Source organism: Denticeps clupeoides, unplaced genomic scaffold, assembly GCF_900700375.1.
Source record: "Denticeps clupeoides unplaced genomic scaffold, fDenClu1.1, whole genome shotgun sequence".
In the NCBI taxonomy this organism is placed as follows: domain Eukaryota; kingdom Metazoa; phylum Chordata; class Actinopteri; order Clupeiformes; family Denticipitidae; genus Denticeps; species Denticeps clupeoides.
This window is the reverse complement of record NW_021630087.1, coordinates 399,566-421,312: the sequence shown is the minus strand read 5'-3', so window position 1 is coordinate 421,312 and position 21,747 is coordinate 399,566. Positions and strand designations below refer to the sequence as shown.

Here is a 21,747-nt window from a genome sequence, read left to right as displayed (position 1 = left end):
AGGCTTTTTGCAGATGCCGTGGGTGTTAACAATAGCGATCCAATTTGAATTGAAAGGTTTTGCTGAGGAGAATTGTTGCCCGGAAAGCGCTTATCCAGAGCGACTTACAATCAGTAGTTACAGGGACAGTCCCCCTGGAGCAACTTAGGGTTAAGTGTCTTGGGACACAATGGTAGTAAGTGGGATTTGAACCTGGGTCTTCTGGTTCATAGGCGACTACTACCCACTAGGCTACTACCAAACTAGAAAACTATACTATTCTTCTCAAAAACAGGATTAAAATTTAGTACCAAATATTAATTTGCATGAGACTAAGTGAGTCATACACATTGAGTTTATTCTTTTATGATACAGCATTGGATGATGTGAGTATGATGTGAGCCTAACATGCCAGTTTACAATTGAGAGCCCTAATGACCTCCCTTACCTTCCACCCTCACAGATGGCCAGGGGTTAGAGGTCCTTACCCATTACCCACGCCTCACTCACTGGGGAGACCAGAACCCAGTTCTGCAGGGTGGGGTGGGCTTCCCACTGCAGCAGCTCCCCCACCTGGCCCACCCTGGCCTGAGGCTTCCTCAGCAACTGCTTCATGCAAACTGGGGCCTTGGGCCTGAGAACGAGAAGACTTGGGCACCCATAGCTAGGTACAGTGTGGGTGCTGATGTCCGTACTTCTCCTGTATGGAAGGATTTGTTATAATTAGTTTCTCTATCACAGATATCCTGGGCTTCAGCGCGATGTGGCTCTACCCGAAGCTCCTGAAATGCCGCCGCCCCAGTCCCGCCTCCTACAGTACAGACAGCAAAACATGCCGGCTCCTGTTTCCCTGGCCCATGGCCCAGGTGACCTCCCATCACCCCCCTCCTCATCTTCCTCCTCTTCCGCCACCCACGTACCATTCCCTGAAGTTCCAGGACACCAGCAGACCACCTTCCCTCCCCAGGCCTTCCCCCTGCCCCCAGAACACGCCGGCCCCGTGCCCGTCAAGTACTTCATACCCGAGCCGCACCGGGGCCACATGTTGGGCCAACACAGCCTTCCATTTGGCATGCAAGCCACCAACTCCCTGCTGCAGCTGCAGGCTGCACATTCCACCCTGCAAGGAGTAGAAGAGGTGAGCCCTGCAGGGCTTTTTTCAGGGGTCAGAATGATTCTAATGCGATGTGGATAATGCTGTCTGTGTGTCTCACTCTCGCAGTATGAACCACGGGGTCCCGGTCGGCCGCTGTACCAGCGGCGAATCTCTTCTAGCTCGTCACCCGCATACCCCGAAAGCCCCCCGGTCACAATTTCCTACAGACATGACCCCACTGAGCTTTGGCCAGACAGTAACGCTGACCATTCACTCAACATTCCATGCAATGGGGCAAGCCATCTCAGCCTTCAGGTTTTAGGTAAGGTTATGTGTGTCTGTGTATGGGGGGTGGGGTGAATAGTGAAATTGGTTCAAATTACAGCAATTTTCACTATAACACATTTTATTGCTGAACCAGGTTCTAAAGCAATGAATTCCTCAGAGGATGGGAAGGTGGACCCTGCCCCCAGCAGCCCATTGCTACAGCATCACGGACAGTTCCCCCCACTGCTGCCCAGCTCGCAAACCCCCCCAGAGGCGGTGGGAGGGGTCCCACAGCCCAGCATGCACAAGCCCCCCACCATGTCATATGCCAGCGCACTCCGCAACCCCCCCAAACCACGAGCTGGTCTTGAGCCTGCCAAGAAGAGTAGCGACCCTATCACTCTGTTACAGGAACTCAGCATTGGCAGTTCTAATAGTAGCAATGGCTATTACTCGTATTTTAAATAATACAGAATATACCTGTGTAAAAATTAACAAAAAATGTTTTGTCTGTAGGCTTTTTTTACGTTTCCCTTTAGTTTAGTCAGTTATTTTACAGTTTGATGTGATTTTACAAATAGATAATTAAGCATATATATATAAAGTTATACCAAAACGTCAGTATCAAATAAAGGATTTATGGAACAATGAAACATAAATGATTTTTAAAAACACAAGTCAGTTAACCACTCAGCTGCTCATCTTCTCTCCCTTGGAATGCTGTCAATATCAATTCATAGGAAGAAAAGTATTTTCCTGGCTGGATTTTTTTCCAGGTTATTTTGATTGTTCCATTGCTGTTTGTGTTTGTCCCAGTAGCTGAGTGGTCAGCTGACCCCAACAAAATATATAAAAAAAATGTATAGAAGTAGTCAAACGTTTTTTTCAAACTGTACATAGGAATAAAGATATGAATAAGATTATGGTTGGTTGAGGTGGTTCATTTCACATGTTCACATATTGGGTGACAATAACAAGAGGACAAAACCAAGTGTATACCGCCACGCCAATGAAACTGCTTCCTGAGCTCTGGGGAGGATTTGACTACATGTCTTTTCTAATATAAATTCTAAGGCATGACATACATAATTACATCAAAATGATGACAGTGAGAGGAAAAGAAAGAAAACAGGAGAAGAGTAGCCAGTACCCTGGTACCTTACCCTGTACAACATTTGGCCATGAAGTGATTTACATTAAAAAAATATTACATATATCCTGTCCACTGCCAGGGGCCAGTGAACATTTTGTCCTTGACGTTGAGAAATTGAAATCGAATTTGAGCAACTTTGACAAGGGTCTGGTGTTGGTTGCTAGAGAACATCTCCAAATGTTGAAAAAGTACAAGGGTACTTCACACTTGTTCCTTATAAAAATTAATATGAGAAAAACAGAGCAGTTGTTAAGTGAGCATTTAAACTCACAGGATGAGCTAGAAGATTTCCCAGCAAATTATTATTCAAAGCCTCATGTAAAAAATACACACATTCAGTCTTCGGCATGAAGAAAATTCATTTAACCACTGCACCTTCCATTCCTCCATGGTCCAGTTCATGTGCCCATTGTATGCAGCCTTCACTCCTCAGCCATCAGTGAGCCGTGGCTACTCGTGACCCAATCTGAACCATAAAGTGTCTACTTGCAGCTAAATACATCCCACCCACTGTTAGGTGCAATTATAAGAAGATAATCAAATAATTAACGTGCTAATATTATGACTGCAAGCTCATATCCTACAGGACCTGGCTAAGCAACATGAATAAAGCTCATGGTCGCGATTGCTTCCTACCTGCAGTCTTCAAGGAGAAAAATTATGTTAAGTGATGCCTCAAATTTCCTGTATAACTGAAATGTTGGTGGGATCAATAAAATGATTGAATATCTGCATATTAATTGAATTCTGAAGGACAGCCAACATGGATTTACAAGCGGCAGAGAGGTAGATCCTGTCTGACTAACCTGATATAACCAGAGCCCACATAAACGGCAAAAGCTCAAGCTCGAAGCTGTGGAGGACTGGACTGCAGAGGATAGCTGTTAGAGGTGTCATTTCACAAAAGAAACCTCCATGTTTTACTCTTGCCCGTGTCAAGATGAAAGTGAAAGTGAGCAGTGGCTGGGGACGGTGGTCAAGGGGACCACGGTGGTTTTGGATTTGAACCCTATGCTGCTCTACATATTCAGGTGGATTAGTGCTAAGATTTGAAGTCCCCTCTTAATAAGGCTCCACGTTAAATGTGTCCATACTGTATGGACACGTTGCTTGATGCAAAACAAATTCAGCTCATGAACCATCCGTTTAAGGTCATTCTTCGTCTCTTTTGCTACTCTAGAAGGGGTTCATTTTAGAAAAAGAACTTTCTTTCACTGTATTTACATCTGAACTAGACTAGATTTATTTGTTCAACTCCAAGCGAGGCATTTGTATTTTTAATGATACTTTTGTCATGAAAGACTGCACATTTATTCATTTCATTAATATATTAGCACTTTTGGGTAAATATGTATTGTAGAGGATATGTTCACCTACACAGCCATTATGCCTTTCCCAAACAAGGTCTGGTTGGTTCTGATTATTATGATGTTTTTTTATTAGGCAACTCCTGGTTTAGGGTTAAGAACATCATAAGTGAAATAAACCACTAAATGTTAAAAACATGGATATATGAACTCTTGGCAAATTTGGAGGAAGAATATATGTTTGTTTGTTTTTTTTAATGATTTTAAATGCTTTATTTTTATTATTTTATAATCAATTTTCTAATAATTTTTTTCATAATTTACATCTATTACCACAATTATCCCTCGGCACATTATCCCTCATGCTCCTGCCTCAGTGACACTTTTCTTCTCCCACTCTTTCCTTTTCCACCCTACCATTCTACACCATCCAATCCCTCCATGACAGCAATCAAGTGAAAAGGCTACCGCACACATCAAACACCCCAAGAGCTTAAACGCACTGTCCCCACACACTGCTCCCCGGGTGCCTGTCATGGCTGCCCACTGCTCACTCAGGGTGATGGGTTAAATGCAGAGGACAAATTTCACTGTGTGCACCGTGTGCTGTGCTGCTGTGTATCACATGTGACAATCACTTCACTTTATATGAATAACCTCGCATGACACGATTACTACATAATAACTACTATCTCATCGCAGAATAAATGCTGCTTACTATATCTGGTGCTACTGAATATTCATATTAGTAAGCACTATGTGCAGCTCTATATCTACCTGCCTACAGTCTGAATGGGATGTCTGACTGCATTTCTCCTGTCCTACTCTACAGTCTCTGGGTCAGCATCCATGCACGTCTCCCACGGGTTGCGGGGCATGTGTGGCATGGAGATGAGAAGGAGGCTGACACCGCTGAGGAAGAGGAGGATGAAGGCCGTGCAGGCACACATGAACGACCAGGAGTAGTAGTACTGGATCCAGATGGTCTCATCGCTGCTAATCATCCGCTTCACGGACTGACGCATGACCTCAACTGAGATGATGATACAGAGCCCTGGGGGAGGAGGGCAGATCAATTGATGGTGACTACAGGCAGAGAGCATGAAGAACTCAGGTTTTCAGATGATTGCATACCTGCAAAGGCAAAAAACATGCCGGCTGGACGGAGCAGGTAGTCCCGGCCCTTTCCAAACGCGCCCACCAGGCACAACGTTCCGAGGGTCATGAAGGCCAGGCTGAAGATGGCGATCGCAGCAGCAGAGATGTTGTACTCTACAACAAATCGTTTTAAATCCGCTGTGTTTATGGAATATTGTTTTTTACACATTGATGACATTTGAATCTACATTCCAAATAAAAACTTTAGATTACTTTGGATTTGACCTGCTGTCAAATTTTATTTAAAAATGTATTAAAATGTTAAAATAATTTTCATTTAGGAAGGGTAAAATGTTCACAGCACTGATTTCTGCCTTTGATTTAGCTGTGATTATTGAAAACGAACTAATAATATGGTTTGATGGTTGGATTGATCAAAACGTGAGCTGTAGACGGAGGGAACAGACACCCACCTTTCTGTGTCTTTACCTCAAAAATGTCAGCCTCCTCTCCTGGCACGAATCGTCTGAAGTAGGAGCAGTTCTTCACTGCAAGAGATCAGACCAGTGGTTGTTGCTGAGGTGCAGGTGATGGAGCTGACGGTGGTCATGGTAACATGACCAGACTACACGTCAGCTCATGGTCGGTGTGAATCACGATTAAGACTCAGATTTGGTGTCTTAATTTAAAACGCCCTACCAAGCGGATCCTTCAGAGGATCTTTCTAGCATTTATAGTAGACTGGTATGCATTATAAAGGTCTGTTGTACACATGCAGTGGATTGTGGATGTTTTGCAGGACACAGAGATGCATCCTAGAAAAATTAAAAGACTTTTATCAGACTTTGGTCTGTATTTTTTTGGTCTGGATGTCCTGTTATTCATATCATTGGGTGGAAGTGGCATTTAAAACAAAGAGTCTGATGGTAGTATATGAAAAGAAAAAAATGTTAGCACTTCAATTTAATTACATTTTGACAATAATTATTCTCTTTTTTTATTAGTTCTGGTTTTTCATTGTGAAATTGTCACCATTAATGTCAGTGTGCAGAAGCATTCCACCAGTTCTGGGTCAGCGGATGCTTCTAAAATGGAGAGTTAATATCTGGGCCATGCCCAGATATTGCCACAAAGCAGCACAGAAGAAGGCCACATGCAGCTGTTTATAGAAATTTTAGATTTCTGAACACCCAGTCAATTATGAAGATTCCTCAAGTTTCCCTGGGTTGATTGTCCTGGCTTCTTGTTCGATATTACCTGAGGTATTCAGTTCAGTGCCTTCAGGTTGACTTATTTAGCAGTTATATAAATATATATATATATATATATATATATACACATACATACATTCATACATACATACATACATACATACATATATATATATATATATATATACACACACACACACACACACACACACACACACACACACACACACACACATAAAACACACACAATCAAACCATCAGTATATGTGCTGACATTGTCAGGCCTGAATGTCATTCTCCAGAGCTACTGATTACAGACTCAGAGACTCAAAGGCAATAAAATGAGCACACATATCTAACCGGTGACCCAACAAGTCCGCCAGAACCATCCTACAGCAGCTGTAAATCATCCCACGCCCCTTACCTCCAGGCAGACTGAGGGGGCCGCAGCCCTTGCCCCCTGGCTCCTCTTGCACCATGAAGATGCTCTTTTTGCAGAGACGCCACAGTCCCAGGTGTGCTGCCTCACAGGTGGTGTTCTGATGCTCCACTCGTGGACTCAGCACTGCCCAGTGGTCAGTCACCACAGCAGCAAACATGGAAGTGATGCCCAGTAGGATGGCAACGAAGGTCACCTTCACCTTGCTCTTCTTGTCCTGTAGCATACCTGTTCTAAAGTTAGGTGCTCCTTCTTGAGCGCTTTCTCTGCTGCTCACTGGAAACTCCTGTGGGCTTCCCCACAAGTGCGAGAAGCTCTACTGTCTGATCAGTACAGATGGCAGGACACAAATCTCTGCTTCTGCTTAGGAAGAGGGTCCAGATGATAGTGCCCTAGATTTCCACCCTTCTCTCTCTCGCTCGCTTTTTTTAAAGTGATGTTGTGGGCTGTGTGCTTTTCAGGTGCCATTTTTTCACTTGCATGAGCAGAGAAGGCATCCTTTTCACTAAATCTCACATTTTTGCACAAATAAGAAGAAATGTGAACAATGACTCCATTAACGGACATGCATTATTATTATTATTAACAGCTGTGTATATCATTTTTAGGTGAACAGTATGTCCACATAAACAGGTACAGCAACTCTGCTCCATTGCCATTTTTAATAAAAGCTCAAGGGTGTCTGCTGTTTTCATAAAAGCTCTGTCCTACTTTTGCTGGTCACTGGCCCATTTTAGTGACAACTCTTCCTCCCAGTCCGTTTGAGAAGGAAAAAGTAGGTAACTAAAAAACAGACATATGGAACAATGGATTTACTGGCTCTTGCTTCTCAAAAAGTATCTAATTGATATCACAAATGGATTTACATATTCTGGGAGGGCACACTTCAATGGAACTGTTGATGCTGCTTTTTTTTTACCCAGCACTTCTAATTAAGGTTCATATCAAAAGAGAGAATGAGGAGCTGAAGAATACACAAAGGCTGACATCAGTAGACTCACCCTTATGAAATTTCCACTGGCCAACATTGTATTAAGATGTATTATGTGGATGGACAATATGTATCAAGCTAAATTTCATTGTCTTGGTATTCTACCATCCTTTTATGAGAATGGTCCCAGTACACTGTCATTTTACCGCAATTGGTTCCTTGCAAAAGATGCCTTTCTATAACAGTTTTTCTCAGTTGAGAAAAGTTCTCAAAACTGCTCGTTCAATTACCACAACCCCTAGTCAGTTGTGCACATTCTAAAAGCAATTTCTGGTTATTTTGTTGTTTTACATTTGCTTTAGGCAGATGCTTATGTATTCCCAGCTATATCATACAATAGTGGTTGCTGATGTATGTATTGCGCCAGCCATCTACTACACTCCAGATGAACTTGTTAGTCACTGCAGTCAAAAGTGTTGGTTGTCATTGGTTGTCAAGAGTATTTCTACGTGCGTTTCTACATTTAAGACAACCTCACTGTAGTGTCTTGTTCAATACAATGTATAATGGAACTGAAATCAAGTGAACCAGCATGGATGAGGCTGCCTCAACTTGGTCAAAGGAAGAAGGGGTCTGTTGAAATACCAGGCCAGGGGGGAGGGACCAGCACTACGACTATTTCAGACAATGGGGTCCACACTCGTATTCCTCGTGGGGACATACATCATCTAACATCAGCTTACCTTCTTAAACACCCTCTACAGGGATCTCATTCTGAAGAGGAGATTGAGATATGGTCATTTGTGTAAAAGTGAAAGTGAAGTGATTGTCACAGCACAGCACACAACAAAATGTGTCCACCTTCTGATTACGGGTCCACTTCCTTACCTGCTAGGCCATCACTGCCCCTTTGTGATAATCTTTCCATCCACCCCATCTTTGCCAGCCATAGTGCCATAGTGGAATTCTAACCTCCACATTCCCCATTCCTCAACCCAATTGAGTTCTTTTCAGCTGGAAGGTATATGACAGTAACCCACATACACATGTGACTGTGTGTGGGCATATAAAAGCAGACACCTTGGATTGCAAAGGAAGATCGCTGTTGTGATGTGAATGAGAACATGATGCCCAATATACAGGACCGATAGCAATTCAGTATGTTCCTGTTTTTTCACGTTATGCATGAATCGTTTATATGCATTTTTTTGGACTGTGGTTGCAGTGCATGGATAATAGTGCACAAACACCCTCTGCACTTTGTTTATTATTTACAATTTATTAAAATAACTTCATACCGCCCAAAATAGTTGACTTTAATATCATTTTGTTTTGCTTTAACCTTACATTTGTATATGCTGTGCACACATTGGAACACAGTAGGTTTAGGAAGATAAAATGGTTTGTTACTCTTCTCTTTGTATGAGTTACCTGGGGTGATTGGCGGTGGTCCTTCTGGTGTGGGCAAAGCCGAGACCAAGGACTGAGGAACCTTATATCCTGAAAGGGACCAAGTTGGTTGTACCATCTTGTGGGGATTTTGTTATCTGTTTCTAATGTATTTCATAATTGGTATTCCCCTTGTTGTGTAATTTGGTTTGGCTAAGCCACTTTAAATAAGAGGTCAGTTTATTCATGTTTAAGTGATGTCCTAGTTTTTCTGATTTTCATTTAGGTACATTCAGTTGACCTCTTTTATGGGCCATTTCATTTGTTTGGGCTCTTTGTATTGTTTACTGTTTGGGTAATAAAACCCTGCCCGAAGACCCAGGTTCAAACACCACCTACTACCATTGTCTCCCTGAGCAAAGCACTCAACCCTAAGTGTCTCCAGGGGTCCAGTTCATGAACCTGGGATTTTGATATCACGGACATTCAATGATGTAAATACTTGAATTTAAGGCAAGGACCAAGTATTTTCACAGTGTGTGTTCCCTGCACAGGCTGGGTCCCGGGAATCTGCCTAAGAATAAATTGATATAGAAAGTGAGTGATTGTTATGCCTGGATGTACCTGTATTAACCAACTGCCCGCATCACCCTTGGTGAGTAGTGAGCAGCTATGAGAGGCCTTGTATGGGAGACATTGTTGGAGGCTGGAAGTTAATGTGCATATTTATCTAACAGGGAAAAAGGGAACTTAAAAGAATGTTGTACTGAATAAATGTGTCTTTAACCTGCTTGAGGAAAGTTGTTCTAAAGCAGAGGTTCCTACATATATACGATACAATAGCGCTTCCACTTGCCGAGTTTTCATTTATTCTTGCTACTCTTGAGAGCATAGCTCTCATGTAGGGCAATATTCTGATAGTAGGTCAAATAAATAATCAGTGTCAAATCCTTTTTGAGCTTTTTATGTTAACAGCATAATTTTTTTGTAAACAAACTGGAATTTAATTTACTGCAACAACAACATTTATTTCTTATATAGCCCAAAATCACATACAGTTTGTCTCAATGGGCTTTGACAGGCCCTACAGGTGACATCCCCCACACTTGACCCCTCTGCGCACAAGGAAAAACAAAACAACTCTAGGAGAGAGTAAAAAAGAAAGGAAGAAACCTTGAGAGGGAGTGATACAGAGAGGGACCCCCTTCCAGGGTAGAGTGAGCCTGCACGTGGTGATCTTCTGGTTCGTATAATGCTAAGTCCTCATTTAGCAGTTGTCAGGAACCAGGATTTGTCTCTTCACTGGGGTCTGCCAGTAGTGTGTACGCTTGATTTAGTGTCTCTGAGAGAACAGACAGAAGCAGCGGCAGACGGTGGCATTGTACGACTGATACTGAAATATGAGGTTATAGAGGTATATTTGTGGTCATATAGTGGTCTGGTACCCTAACTAGGACAGCCTAACTAGGGTGACTGTAATACTGTCTGTGTACAGTATTTCATTTTTTTTTTTGCTAGACTAAATGGGTTATGTTAGTATAGAGAATCTCAAAATAGTTAAATCCATGTCCGGGTTTATGAGTAATACCGAGGTTTTCATTATAAATTACTGCGACGCCACCTCCTCTTCCAGTTAAGCGAGGTTGGTGTACATAGCTGTATCCAGGAGGACTAGACTTGTTTAATGCTACAAATTCATTTTAACCAAGTTTCGGTCAGGTACAGTAAATCAAACTCCTGATCTGTAATCATTTCATTAACAATGAGCATTTTAGGTGTGAGAGATCTAACATTTAATAATCCTATTCTTATATCTGAGGTGTTGGTGGTACGTTCAGTAGGAATTATGGTAACGGGTAATAAATTGCTGAAATAAAACAGTTTTATTATTAATGTTTCTTTTAGAATCTCTTGTTTTAATAGAGCGAGGTAAAGACACAGTGTCAATATTGTACACGCTGGGTGGCGACTCTATGCAAATGGCAGACGCCGGTTTAGCCGGTCTGTCAGCTCCCTGGTCTCGGCTCTGGCGAGTCAGATTCCTTTTTTGGTTCTAAGACTATAAGCCAGATTTTTGTATTTTTATTTGTTTTGTCAAAACAGACTTTTATAATGCACTACTAAGAAATTACACAGATAGAGAACTGTATAAAAGATGTTCAAATCTAAACTAATATGAAACTATTTGGTTAATACAACACATCTTAAATAGATGTGTATCATCTGCATGGTATTTGATATTAGGCTTGCAGGTTATATTTACAAGTATTACTATATAAAATGAAAAAATGTCCTTGGACATTTAACTGCTCCCTTATATATTTCAGAAATGTCCATTGACATTTGCCGAATAGTGTACAGCCTCTAATTCCTACAACAGTTCCCTATTAAGCATTATATGGCTCATTACGATCTATCAGAGTGAACACTGAAACTGTCAGAGGATATAAGGAGATTTTAACAAGTCCTGCTTCTGTGCTGTGGCACAGATACTGATTATTCTTACCTTACATGTTAACCAACAATTTCTCCAACAAGAGGACATTAGGGGCCTAAGTCAGAAGTGATGATTGTGTCTAGGTTTTTTTATAGAAAAAATGTTCACTGGTCCTTCACAACACTGTCCAACCAAAATATCCTGCACTTTCCATACAGATTGATTACTTTAGTCTCATTTAAGCCTCAAAACTTCTCCTCTTGTATATGATTGTCAATGATGGCACCAAAGTATGTAGGCCCATAAAACTGGAAATTAGCCTAAAAAGTATGGGCAAGACTTGAGTGAAAAGTATCAGTTCCTGAAATTAGTAATGCTGGCACCCCTTGATAATTAATAATAATTAATCTACAGCATTTCAGCTAGGGTGTTATAGACATTTCTATGCCAGCTGCAGGTATGTTGACTAGATGTTTACTACCATTGTCCATCTGCCAACAGATGTAATATAGCAGTCGTGTCCTTCTGTTTACTGACCTGTCAATACAGAGCTTTCAGCCACTTGAATTTTCCTCACTTGTGTCTGAAGTCAAGGAAACAACAGATGAAGAAAAGTCTTCAGTACCCCTGTTTTTCTGGGCTTTTTATTTCTGGGTGTAGACACGGATGGCAACACTGAAGATAACACTGATTATTACTAACATAGCTTTATCAGAAAAATACATATAAAATACATATATTTTTAGCAGAATACAATTGAAATGGCACTTCAACTCATCTAAATACAAAGGATGTTCACCATAGCATGGAACTAAGCCCAACAGGCAGATAAGGACACTAATGACTGGAAAAAGACTATATTTAAACTTGATTGGGAATGTGTAGCTGGTATGCTGGTCGCCGTCGATGTCATGGAGCTGATGCTTTATTTTCTCAAGTGGGACTGTTGACCCATTTTTCATCATGCCATGGTGATGAAAATGAGGGATGGAAGCCCAAGCATAAGGCTCTACTGAGGCTAAGACACTTCTGAGGCTCTTCTAAAGGGCTAGGACTTGTAATCACCTTGCAGTCATCCACATGACAGCAGGCTTCCCCGGAGCTGTGACAATGTTAAGGCAGCAATCATCATCTGTCACCTCCAAGGCATTATCTGAGCTGGTGTGCAGGGTAAGTGGCGCCTGGAACAGAGGAATTGTACTGCGTTTTTGAGCAAACAGAGCTCCTCTGAGTGGAACAGGAAAAATTCATGTGGAGAAAGGTATTTTAACCAACATTCCAGTTTTTGTCATCAATATTTGGTGCCCATAGAATTTTCAGGTGGTCTGTTATCTGTGACTTGGTTGGCCAGTGGTTGGCCTAGCGGATACGGAAACGGACCCATAATCAGAAGGTTGCTGGTTCAAGTCTCGAAACGTCAATGTGCCACTGAGCAAAATACCGTCCCCACACATGCCTTTCATGGCTGCCCACTGCTCACTAAGGGTGATGGGTTAAAACCAGAGGACACATTTCATTGTGTGCACTGTGTGCTGTGTTTTGTTTCACAATGACAATCATTTCACTTTCAAAGCTTTAGCTTTGATCTGGTTTCAGATCTCAGGCTAAGCATGGCTCTATTTCTGAGGATGTCTCATATATGGCAGACTCTTGGAGCTTTGTAAGGTCTTCCATAATAACTACACTTTCAAATCAAGAAACAACAAGATATTATATGGCTGTCTCATCATGAGTTTCTGATAACATATTTTGGGTACTTCAGTACATATAGTACTGATAGTACAGATATCTGTACTATCTGTACAGATAGAAAAAGAAATGTATTTTTTTTTTTGCTCACATAAGACACTGTGGTACACGTTTGGTTTACAGACACAAAAAGAGACAACTCTGTATACAACTGTGGCTTCACAAATGACATTGAAGTGTTCAGCAACCATCTTGGCTATATACAGAATAAACCTGTAGCTGTAGATGTCCAAGCCTTAAGCCTCAAGCACCATTTTATCCTAGGAAAGAAAATGGTAACTCAGAGAACTATGGTCTGGGCTTGATCTGGGCTATACTTGAGAATTGCATTTGAGAAAAAAAGATCAAATCAACACTTTCCCATTATCCCCACACAGCAGTGTTATTATTGTTCCTCACTGTCAGTTCTGTAGCAGGACCTTCTTCAGCTTCAGGATCCTGACTTATACTGGTGTGGTGCGTCTGTTGATTGTGTCATTCACATCATTGGGGAAGCAGCTGTGCACCTGCAGGAAACCAGGGTCATGCTCATTGCTGTAGTTGCTATCTATGCCAGCCTTAAGGGAGTGGTCCCTTGTCAGGGTATACAAGGAGATGTCACCCACAGGCACAGAGGCAGCCATTTTCATAGCATCACTACTGCTGCTGGGTGAAGCTTCATGAGAAGATGCTTCAGTGGAACGGGAGCTGGAGCGAGACCGCTGCCTGCGATTCTGGAAGTTGGGTATACAAGTGTACGGCGAGGATGAAGAGTTCGAGTGTCTAATGTTGCCATGGGAATGAAAGCGTAGAGACTCTTTGTTCGTCTCGATGTAGATGTTGATGGCCAGCACTGCCACAGTCTCTGCCACGATGAAGGAGAGTGCCCCAAAGTAGAAGGACCAGCCATAGCTGTACTGATTCTTCTTGTCTTCGTCCTTCTTGTTAATGGGGTCTCCGGTGTTGCTGGAGATGTATACAATGATGCCTATGATGTTACTGAGTCCTTAAAAGAGACGTATAGAGGAGAGAGTGAGTGAAGCTGTATCTTATCCAGTTATAACTCCCCAATAGTGTCCCCAATACTTTTTATTAGAAGTCAGGTGAAACAAACTGTAGAAAGACATTTACATCATGATCAGTATCATTGTGAAGTAAAAATGGATGGACCTACCGGCAGCAACAAACAAGATGCTAGCACTAAGGAGTATGCTGTTCCTCTTGGTGTAGACCCTCCCCACCCCAACACACACACTCCCCAGCAGCAGAAGGATGGTGCTGAGGATAGGGAATATGCTGGAGGCTCGGACAATGCCTGAACAACAAAAAAAATGTACACATTATTTCACATTATTTATTATTATTTATACAGAAGCATTAATTGTAATATAATGAATCAAATAAAGACTCACGTAAAAGATATTCTGAGCTGTCAGTATCGTAGTCATTATCATCTGGGAAATGATTAATTTGGAAACAACTTCCTCTATTAATACCTGAGGAAAAGAATAGAGGAAAATACAGTAGCATCTAAACATATATATACTATAACTCTTCATGTACTATATGTGATATGTAAATACATCAGTTGAACTGGAATGCAACGTCATGTGTTTTAGGACATTTTGGAAAAGAGAAAAGCTGTACGGAAAAATTGCAGAAATCGGAAATCTCGATGGTAGAAGAAATAATGTGTTTTAAAGGTGCAATTTATGTTGCACCAAATAACTCACTCACTCTCCATTTCTTGGACACTGGGTGCAGTGTACTGACAATTCCTTCAACTTCCTGCTTGGTTAGTTCTCTGACATGAACTGTTGACTGAGGGACTGTATATAGGCGTGCGTGTGTCTTTCCAAATAATGTCAAATCAACTGATTTTTGTCCACAGATGGACTTCAACTAAGCTGCAGAAACATCTCAAGGATGATCAGGGGAAACAGGATGCACCTGAGCCCAATTTTGAGTTCCATGGCAAAGGCTGTGAATACTTATGTATGTGTGATTTCTCAGTTTTTTGTCCAAACCTCATGTAACAATTTTTTCATGTTGTCATTATGGGGTGTGTGTGTAGCATTCTGAGAGGAAAAAAGAATGTGGAAAGAAGAAAGAAATGTGGAAAAAGTGATGCACTGTATATGCTTTTTGCCTGCGTATTCCATTCATTACATTTCAAACTGAACAAGAGCTTTACAGTGTAATACTGAAGTATTCTGTGGGGCAGGGTGCTTTATTTCTTTTCTTATATCAGCAGTCAGTGTACTCATTTGTATAATTGGTATCCACAACACACACAGTAAAAGACTCCCGGTCCGCCAAGGTGCCACTGAGTAAAGCACCGTCCCCACACACTCCTCCCCGGGCGCCTGTCATGGCTGCCCACTGCTCACTAAGGGTGATGGGTAAAAAGCAGAGGACACATTTTGTTGTGTGCACTGTGTGCTGTGCTTCAGTGTATCACAATAACAATCACTTCACTGTAAATCGGATTGTATATCTCCTCCATGCTATCTGAGGGACACTTACAATACAAAAAACACAAAACATGTAGTATGTCTGAAAGTAGATTCATGGCAACTGGACTTTCTTTCTTTTATGTAGAGACGTTTCAATCTGCACCCACAGAACTTTGTCAATCTGACTGTCAATCAGACTCAATGACTCAACTTTCAGACAAATTCACCTGGATGACTGAGAATCTTCACAGACAAAACATGTAGTACTACAATCATACTCCACTGTACTTTTTACAGTCTCATCAATATTCTATTCCATTCCAACTTGACCTCCCTCATCTTGTTTTTACTAGTAATCACTATGTCACTTTAGGCCTGTTTGTACATATACTGTGTATTCTTTTAAATAAAAGCCACAAAAAATCTACATAGAATTCCTTTATAGAGTTAAACTATACTTTATCTGCACCTATTATTGGTTGCTCTATTTTTGCATGTTAAATTAACTAGTTTTTGATTCTGCAATATTTCCATCTGTTTTAGCACTGGGCATTTAAATGGCAAAAACATTTCCCCTTGGAATAAGTCATTTCTGTCACAACCATGGCATGACGAGGCAGGTGAATGGAGATGATGACGAAACTGGACGAGGAAGAAGGACACATTCGCACAACGTCATAAAACCAGGGTTTAATGGGTGAAGAACAGGACAGCGGAGACATCAGGCAACATGGTGAACATGTAACATAACAAAGACCCGACGGCGAACAGAAACGGACAGGGCAGCTTTATACATTAGACACAGGAGAAAACGATTAGGGAACATTACACAGGACTAACGTGAAACTCCGGTCCGGATCCCGGACCCCTTCCGGACCGGGCAATGACAATTTCTTATTGGAATTGTAACTATTATTATATATTATATCAGTAAAATTACACATTACAATATAAAAAATATATTATATTATATTATATTATATTATATTATATGAGTGACATGTAATGTCACTCACACAAATGATTTATAGTTTAGATCATAATAAATCTCAAATGCTTGAAAGTTTGTGTACCATTAAGAATTTTCTATATTTCTGAATATATATGATGTATATATTTTTCTTGACGTGACTAGGTGAGCTGAGTTAATGTATTAGTTTTCGCTATCATTGTTGTTGTTAATCGGCATCAGTTTTACCTGAACTAGATACACGCCCACTCTTGCGTTGTTGTGAAACGGGTTATAGTCAACCCCACTACGTGTGGACCGCACCTGTAGCCACTTTACAATTTGACCTGTACTTTGGGAAGACTCACTTGGGTAAAGACCTGCGACTCGTCCAGCGCGACTCAACCGAGCAGTAAAACCAAAAAAAAAGTGGTAAAATCACTTATATTCTTCTCCAAATTCCTTCTGCTGATCATGTCCTTCCAGAGCATTCCCATCATTCGCTCCAGGCGCCCTCCTAGATTCAATACACACAGAATACGCAACCCACACAACCTGCGCACACTCTCCCTGTGGAGCTGTCAGTCGGCGGTCAACAAAGCAACAGAACACAACCTTCAAGTACTCGCACTGACTGAGACCTGGAGCCCTTTCCACAGACTTCTACTTCTCTCAAACCCCCCGCCCCACTGGTAGGGGAGGGGGCACAGGCTTGATCATTTCCCAGGAATGGAGATTCACTCCCGTTTCTGCTACTCATACTACCAGTTTTGAATTCCATGCAGTAACTATTACACATCCATTAAAAATCCCCATTATAGATGAGGAACTGCCCCTCGTTCTACTGGGAGACTTCAATTATCAACCTCCTCAAGCCACAAACAGCTGATTTCCAAAATTTCATCTTGGCATTCTCAGCACGCCAGCAATGCTGAAAAGCAACTGGAAGTTTTAGTTTTGTAACTCAAAATTTATAGAAACTGATTGAGAATTTCTGGTGTCTTCATCTTGTAAGTCGCTTGGGATAAAAGTGTCTGCTAAGTAAAGTAAAGTAAAGTCCTAAAAGTAGATAAAGAACCCAAATTTAACAAATTAAAAAAAAATATTATGTTTGGTCATTTATTTACTGAGGAAAATGTACGAATATTGCAGCTCTTTGGTTCACTCTGTCCCACATGTTCTAAAGTCAAAGAAACTTGTAAATGTAACCTTAAAACCACTGTATTCGAGTTACATAGCCTTCGTACTCTGGTTTACTATACATGGCTGTGAGTTCAAATCCAAAAGAGACTAAAAGCATGGAGCCCATTTCAAATCTAGTAGAGGTTGACTGAGACCCTGAGAGAAGAATTCTCTCAAACATAGAACATAACAGCTGCAGTGAATAACTTGTCTATTAGCACAAATTAACAGATGAATCATTAGATGAAATAAGCCTGCAGGTTATCAAGCAGCAAACGCTTCTTGTGAGATATGAACACTCATAGGATTCCTCAGAATATTGTTGTGTGTGTGTGTGTGTGATACTTCTGTGTCACATCAAAATGTGACACCAAATACGGTGATAAGAGAACATTTGTCATCAGCATAATTTCTTGAAACAAAAACTTATTGCATAGTGAGTCATGGTGATAAGTCAAAGTCCCCACCCTGCTCCCCCAGACATTACTTTTGTGCCACAGCTTGCCATTAACTTTTTAATAAGGGCCATCCAATTAATGAGAGTTAAATAGGTCTGAATAAATGGATCGTCTGCGCTACTGAAGTCATTGTCATGTCCTATTTAAAGCTCTTAAAGCTCTTAATAACCAACAAAGACTCACGACTAAGCATGTGTACATCATATGATGTCCGCAATTCATAATAAAAATCCAGCCACAGGAACACACATTTAGGTTGTGTTTTTTGTTAGGGTACTCATTGCACCCACCTACACTATACAGTGCCGTACTTAATGTAAAAATCAAGGTGAAAATGTGCTTTCTAGAGCCTGGCTTGAGGGTGGTAGTAGCCTAGTGGGTAACACACTCGTCTATGAACCAGAAGACCCAGGTTCAAACCCCACTTACTACCATCGTGTCCCTGAGCAAGACACATAACCCTAAGTGTCTCCAGGGGGGGACTGTCCCTGTAACTACTGATTGTAAGTCACTCTGGATAAGGGGCGTCTGGTAAATGCTCTAAATCTAAATGTTGTGGAATTCTGCCTATTCCTTTGTCTCAAAGCAATCCTGCATACAATGTGGACTAGCCTGCTTCAGAAATATTCAGTTCAGTAAAGCATCATAGTGAGGACCCTGAAACATAGTGAGTACAGTCTGAAACCCTGAAGCAGTTACATTTACTAGACACTTAATGAAATTATTATTTGCTCATTACATCTATGACTCCTATACTGCTTTTTATAAGGTTTCTATGCAGAATCTATAAATAATAATATTAGTGAGTGTGTGTGGACTTCCATTGCCTGTAGAACCTCAAAATGTTATACAAATATTACAATTGCAGCTGTGCGAAAAATGTCCAGAGAAAAGGGGAGAGAAACATATACAGACCAAGCGATCAGAAAAGACTGACAGATGAGAGCGATGAAGACAGAGATGGAAGAGAGACCCTTGGTCCCTGTATCTGCCAAGCTAAATGCACTGAACACATCTTCTCCATGGCAACCTCAGGTTTATTCCAACAAGCATTTTCACTGGGTTGGTTCTGAAGCTGGTGAGCTATGGTACAACTAATAATAATAAGATGATCCTTCGTCATTTTGCAGATTCTGAAATGAAACTACCCTAAATATGTCCAATTTCCCCTTAACGAGACTCAGACCTGGGTACCTCACTACTAATATCAATTTTCTTGTATAAATGATGAGCACAATATAACTATGCCTGTGCTGCGTTCACATAGACCAGCTGTGAGCTCTTTAAAGATTTTTTACCAACACATCCACTGGACAAGATACCTCAGGCTGTCCTTCAGGTGGAAAAAAAATGACTGGGTTTCCTCTAAGGTGCCTTCAATCGTACAGTTTAAGAAACTAATTTTGTCCTCTTTGTTTTAGACTGACATCTGTGGTAATATCTTTTAATATTTAAGACCTAGCAACACTGTCCTCCTATAATTTAAAGCCAGTGTGCATAATCATTGGAAGATTTGAATTAATATTTTGAAACAATATTGTGTTTTCAGGAACCAGCTCTTGATGCACCTTAAAGAAGAATATATGAACATTTCCCAGTATGTATAGCTAGAAAACACATTTCATATTAAAAGACAACATTTTTCAGATGAGCAAAAGTCTTGAAACCCGACAAGCAACAGGTTTTTCTTCTGGTTTGTCATATAATATCTAACATCTGCTCTCATCCATTGTGGTCAGGGGGAGACCAGAAAGCAGATAAAACCATTGGCTAGCCAGGATCACAATTTGGGAATGTACTGTAAGAAAAAAACAAATTAATGTTGCAGCGAACATTCTGCGAAGGGACAGCAGAACTAACTAATAAATATATCATCCTTTATGGATATAGGTATTTATAGTGAATCAAAGGAGACCCACAGTCATCTATATTGTTATCTCAAACCATCAATGCAATGTCCTGATAGGTTAAACGTCCTGAACAATGCCAAAATCAACAGATATGTCTATTTTTAAACCGAACTCAACGTTGCCATAGTGATTCCAGACATGCTGTTGCCAAGCAACAGTATCAAATACAATAAAGACATGAATGAACGCAGGACGAAAAACATACTTGTTTTCTGAGCTTTTCTTTATGAGCAGAACTATTCGCCTAAAAACTTCATTTCTTGTTTTGTTCATTTAATCCGTAGAACTTGCTGGTAAAAAGACAACCTGTAGTAGTTGGCCCTAAAACACTTCTAGGTTCCACGATGTGTACCTTCTACACAGCAGATCCTCCACAGCCCGGAGTGCGTCAGGTCGCCCGTGGGTTTCCGTGGCTGCGTCTGACTGTCGTCCGTGGTCACGTTGGTCGCATTGCACAGGTACGTCCGCGAATACAGCCAGTAGTCCGTCCCTATCGCGATGCTCATCAGGCTGAACGCCGCGAACGCGCCGATGGTGGCCAGCAGCATCTGGACCCCACGATCGCACCGAGCCATGGTGCGAGGCGCATCACAGCGCCGTGTCAAACTTCCCATCGGCTCTGTATCTCCTCAACCCTTCCTACCGCACAACTGGCCAATCGGAGAGAAAGCTGTCAGTGGAAGCCGGTTGGTATGGAGATGGAGCACAAACTCAAATCTATAAAGAACGCACAGTTGTGCACAAAAGTGTCATTTTACAAAACAACTATAATTGAAATGTTCTAGAGTGGCACATTCACTTTATATTGTGAATGCACTTTAACAAACTGGCATAAAAGCACTTCCAGCACTTTAAAGGAAGGAATCCTGTCGTCACAGGCCATTTTTGGTAGGATATCAAGCACATACTGGTGGTGACCCAGAACCCTGAAGCAATTCCCCTCTGAAAAAAACACCTCTAAGGCCATTGAGAGCTCTTCCTGCCGATAAGCCATGTGGGTGTCCTGAAGGACCTAATCACAGATCCAACATCTCCAGACCTCAGTTTACTAACCTCAGAAAGACCGACTCATGGAACGCTGCCACCAGAAGAATATGAAGAAGGTGGTAGAGGAGGACGGCCACAACTGGGACCTCATGCTGCCTTGTGTGCTTTTCATCATCTAAGAAATCTCACAGGCGTTCACGCTCTTTACCTTGTTTAAGCTGCTTTTTGGAAGGAGACTGCATCCAGGGATGTGTGGGAGCATCTACTCACCCCCTTCTGGACCTGATAGAACCCACCCCAGCTGAACATCACCTTGGAGACCATGTTAACCCTACAGGGTGCCCATGCCCATCACAATGCCATTAGGATAGAAGAAATTGCTGTGTCTGGTTTGAGAAGAGTGAACATTATCCGCTGCTTTTGAAAGCTTGCAGTGAGCCTGACTGCCTCATTCAAAATACATGCAAGCATAAGGACAATGTCCAAATCCCAGCTTCATCACCTGACAACATTTCAGTCCCTCATGTACAGTCGTGGCCAAAAGTTTTGAAAATAACAAAAATACTAGCAGATACTTTTTTTTTTTAGCAGAGGACACATTTCATTGTGTGCCATGTGCTGTGCTGTGTATCACAATGACAATCACTTCACTTTCACTTGATGTTTTTTGTAATAGAGCTTGTTCTTAGTAAAATAATGGTGTGGGGTGGTAAGTACGGTGGTAGTAGCCTAGTGGGTAAGATACTCACATGGTCAAACTCCACTTATAG

At 41.4% G+C, this 21,747-nt stretch overlaps 3 protein-coding genes across 4 annotated transcripts in view; 1 reads left to right on the top strand and 2 right to left on the bottom strand.

Annotated features, from left to right (window-relative positions):
• Positions 1 to 2,265, top strand: part of helz (helicase with zinc finger) — a 32,341-nt gene extending 30,076 nt beyond the window's left edge. Inside the window, exons 28-31 of the mRNA XM_028968572.1 lie at positions 443 to 647; positions 721 to 1,117; positions 1,202 to 1,397; positions 1,497 to 2,265. Of these exons, the coding sequence (XP_028824405.1) occupies positions 443 to 647; positions 721 to 1,117; positions 1,202 to 1,397; positions 1,497 to 1,810 (1,112 nt within the window). The 3' untranslated portion in view covers positions 1,811 to 2,265. The remainder of the gene's footprint in view (positions 1 to 442; positions 648 to 720; positions 1,118 to 1,201; positions 1,398 to 1,496) is intronic.
• A 2-nt stretch (positions 2,266 to 2,267) lies between these two features.
• Positions 2,268 to 7,037, bottom strand: cacng1b (calcium channel, voltage-dependent, gamma subunit 1b). The gene is made up of 4 exons (XM_028968573.1): positions 6,536 to 7,037; positions 5,374 to 5,448; positions 4,937 to 5,074; positions 2,268 to 4,856 (listed from the first exon to the last, which is right to left on the bottom strand). The coding sequence occupies exons 1-4, from the start codon at positions 6,774 to 6,776 to the stop codon at positions 4,624 to 4,626; spliced, it is 687 nt and encodes a 228-aa protein (XP_028824406.1). The 5' UTR covers positions 6,777 to 7,037; the 3' UTR covers positions 2,268 to 4,623.
• A 4,661-nt stretch (positions 7,038 to 11,698) lies between these two features.
• Positions 11,699 to 20,640, bottom strand: cacng4b (calcium channel, voltage-dependent, gamma subunit 4b). 2 transcript variants are annotated; one of them, XR_003748281.1, is made up of 5 exons: positions 20,343 to 20,640; positions 14,448 to 14,531; positions 14,210 to 14,350; positions 12,373 to 14,041; positions 11,699 to 11,890 (listed from the first exon to the last, which is right to left on the bottom strand). XR_003748281.1 is itself a non-coding variant. In XM_028968580.1 (4 exons), the coding sequence occupies exons 1-4, from the start codon at positions 20,602 to 20,604 to the stop codon at positions 13,500 to 13,502; spliced, it is 1,029 nt and encodes a 342-aa protein (XP_028824413.1). In that variant the 5' UTR covers positions 20,605 to 20,640; the 3' UTR covers positions 11,999 to 13,499. The 2 variants fall into 2 exon arrangements, 1 of the variants encoding a protein (XP_028824413.1); XM_028968580.1 differs by lacking the exon at positions 11,699 to 11,890 and having other exon boundaries at positions 11,999 to 14,041.
• Positions 20,641 to 21,747: the final 1,107 nt, after the last annotated feature.

What these genes read in the sequence shown, in the direction of transcription:
- cacng1b (XM_028968573.1), bottom strand. Translation starts at nt 6,776, where the DNA reads ATGCTACAGGACAAGAAGAGCAAGGTGAAGGTGACCTTCGTTGCCATC. An exon ending in TGAGGTAAAGACACAGAAAG is followed by an intron (nt 5,075 to 5,373) that starts GTGGGTGTCTGT and finishes GATTTGTTGTAG; the next exon opens with AGTACAACATCTCTGCTGCT. An exon ending in CATGTTTTTTGCCTTTGCAG is followed by an intron (nt 4,857 to 4,936) that starts GTATGCAATCAT and finishes CTCCTCCCCCAG; the next exon opens with GGCTCTGTATCATCATCTCA.
- cacng4b (XM_028968580.1), bottom strand. Translation starts at nt 20,604, where the DNA reads ATGGGAAGTTTGACACGGCGCTGTGATGCGCCTCGCACCATGGCTCGG. An exon ending in CAGCTCAGAATATCTTTTAC is followed by an intron (nt 14,351 to 14,447) that starts GTGAGTCTTTAT and finishes TTTGTTGTTCAG; the next exon opens with GCATTGTCCGAGCCTCCAGC. An exon ending in CATCTTGTTTGTTGCTGCCG is followed by an intron (nt 14,042 to 14,209) that starts GTAGGTCCATCC and finishes GTCTCTTTTAAG; the next exon opens with GACTCAGTAACATCATAGGC.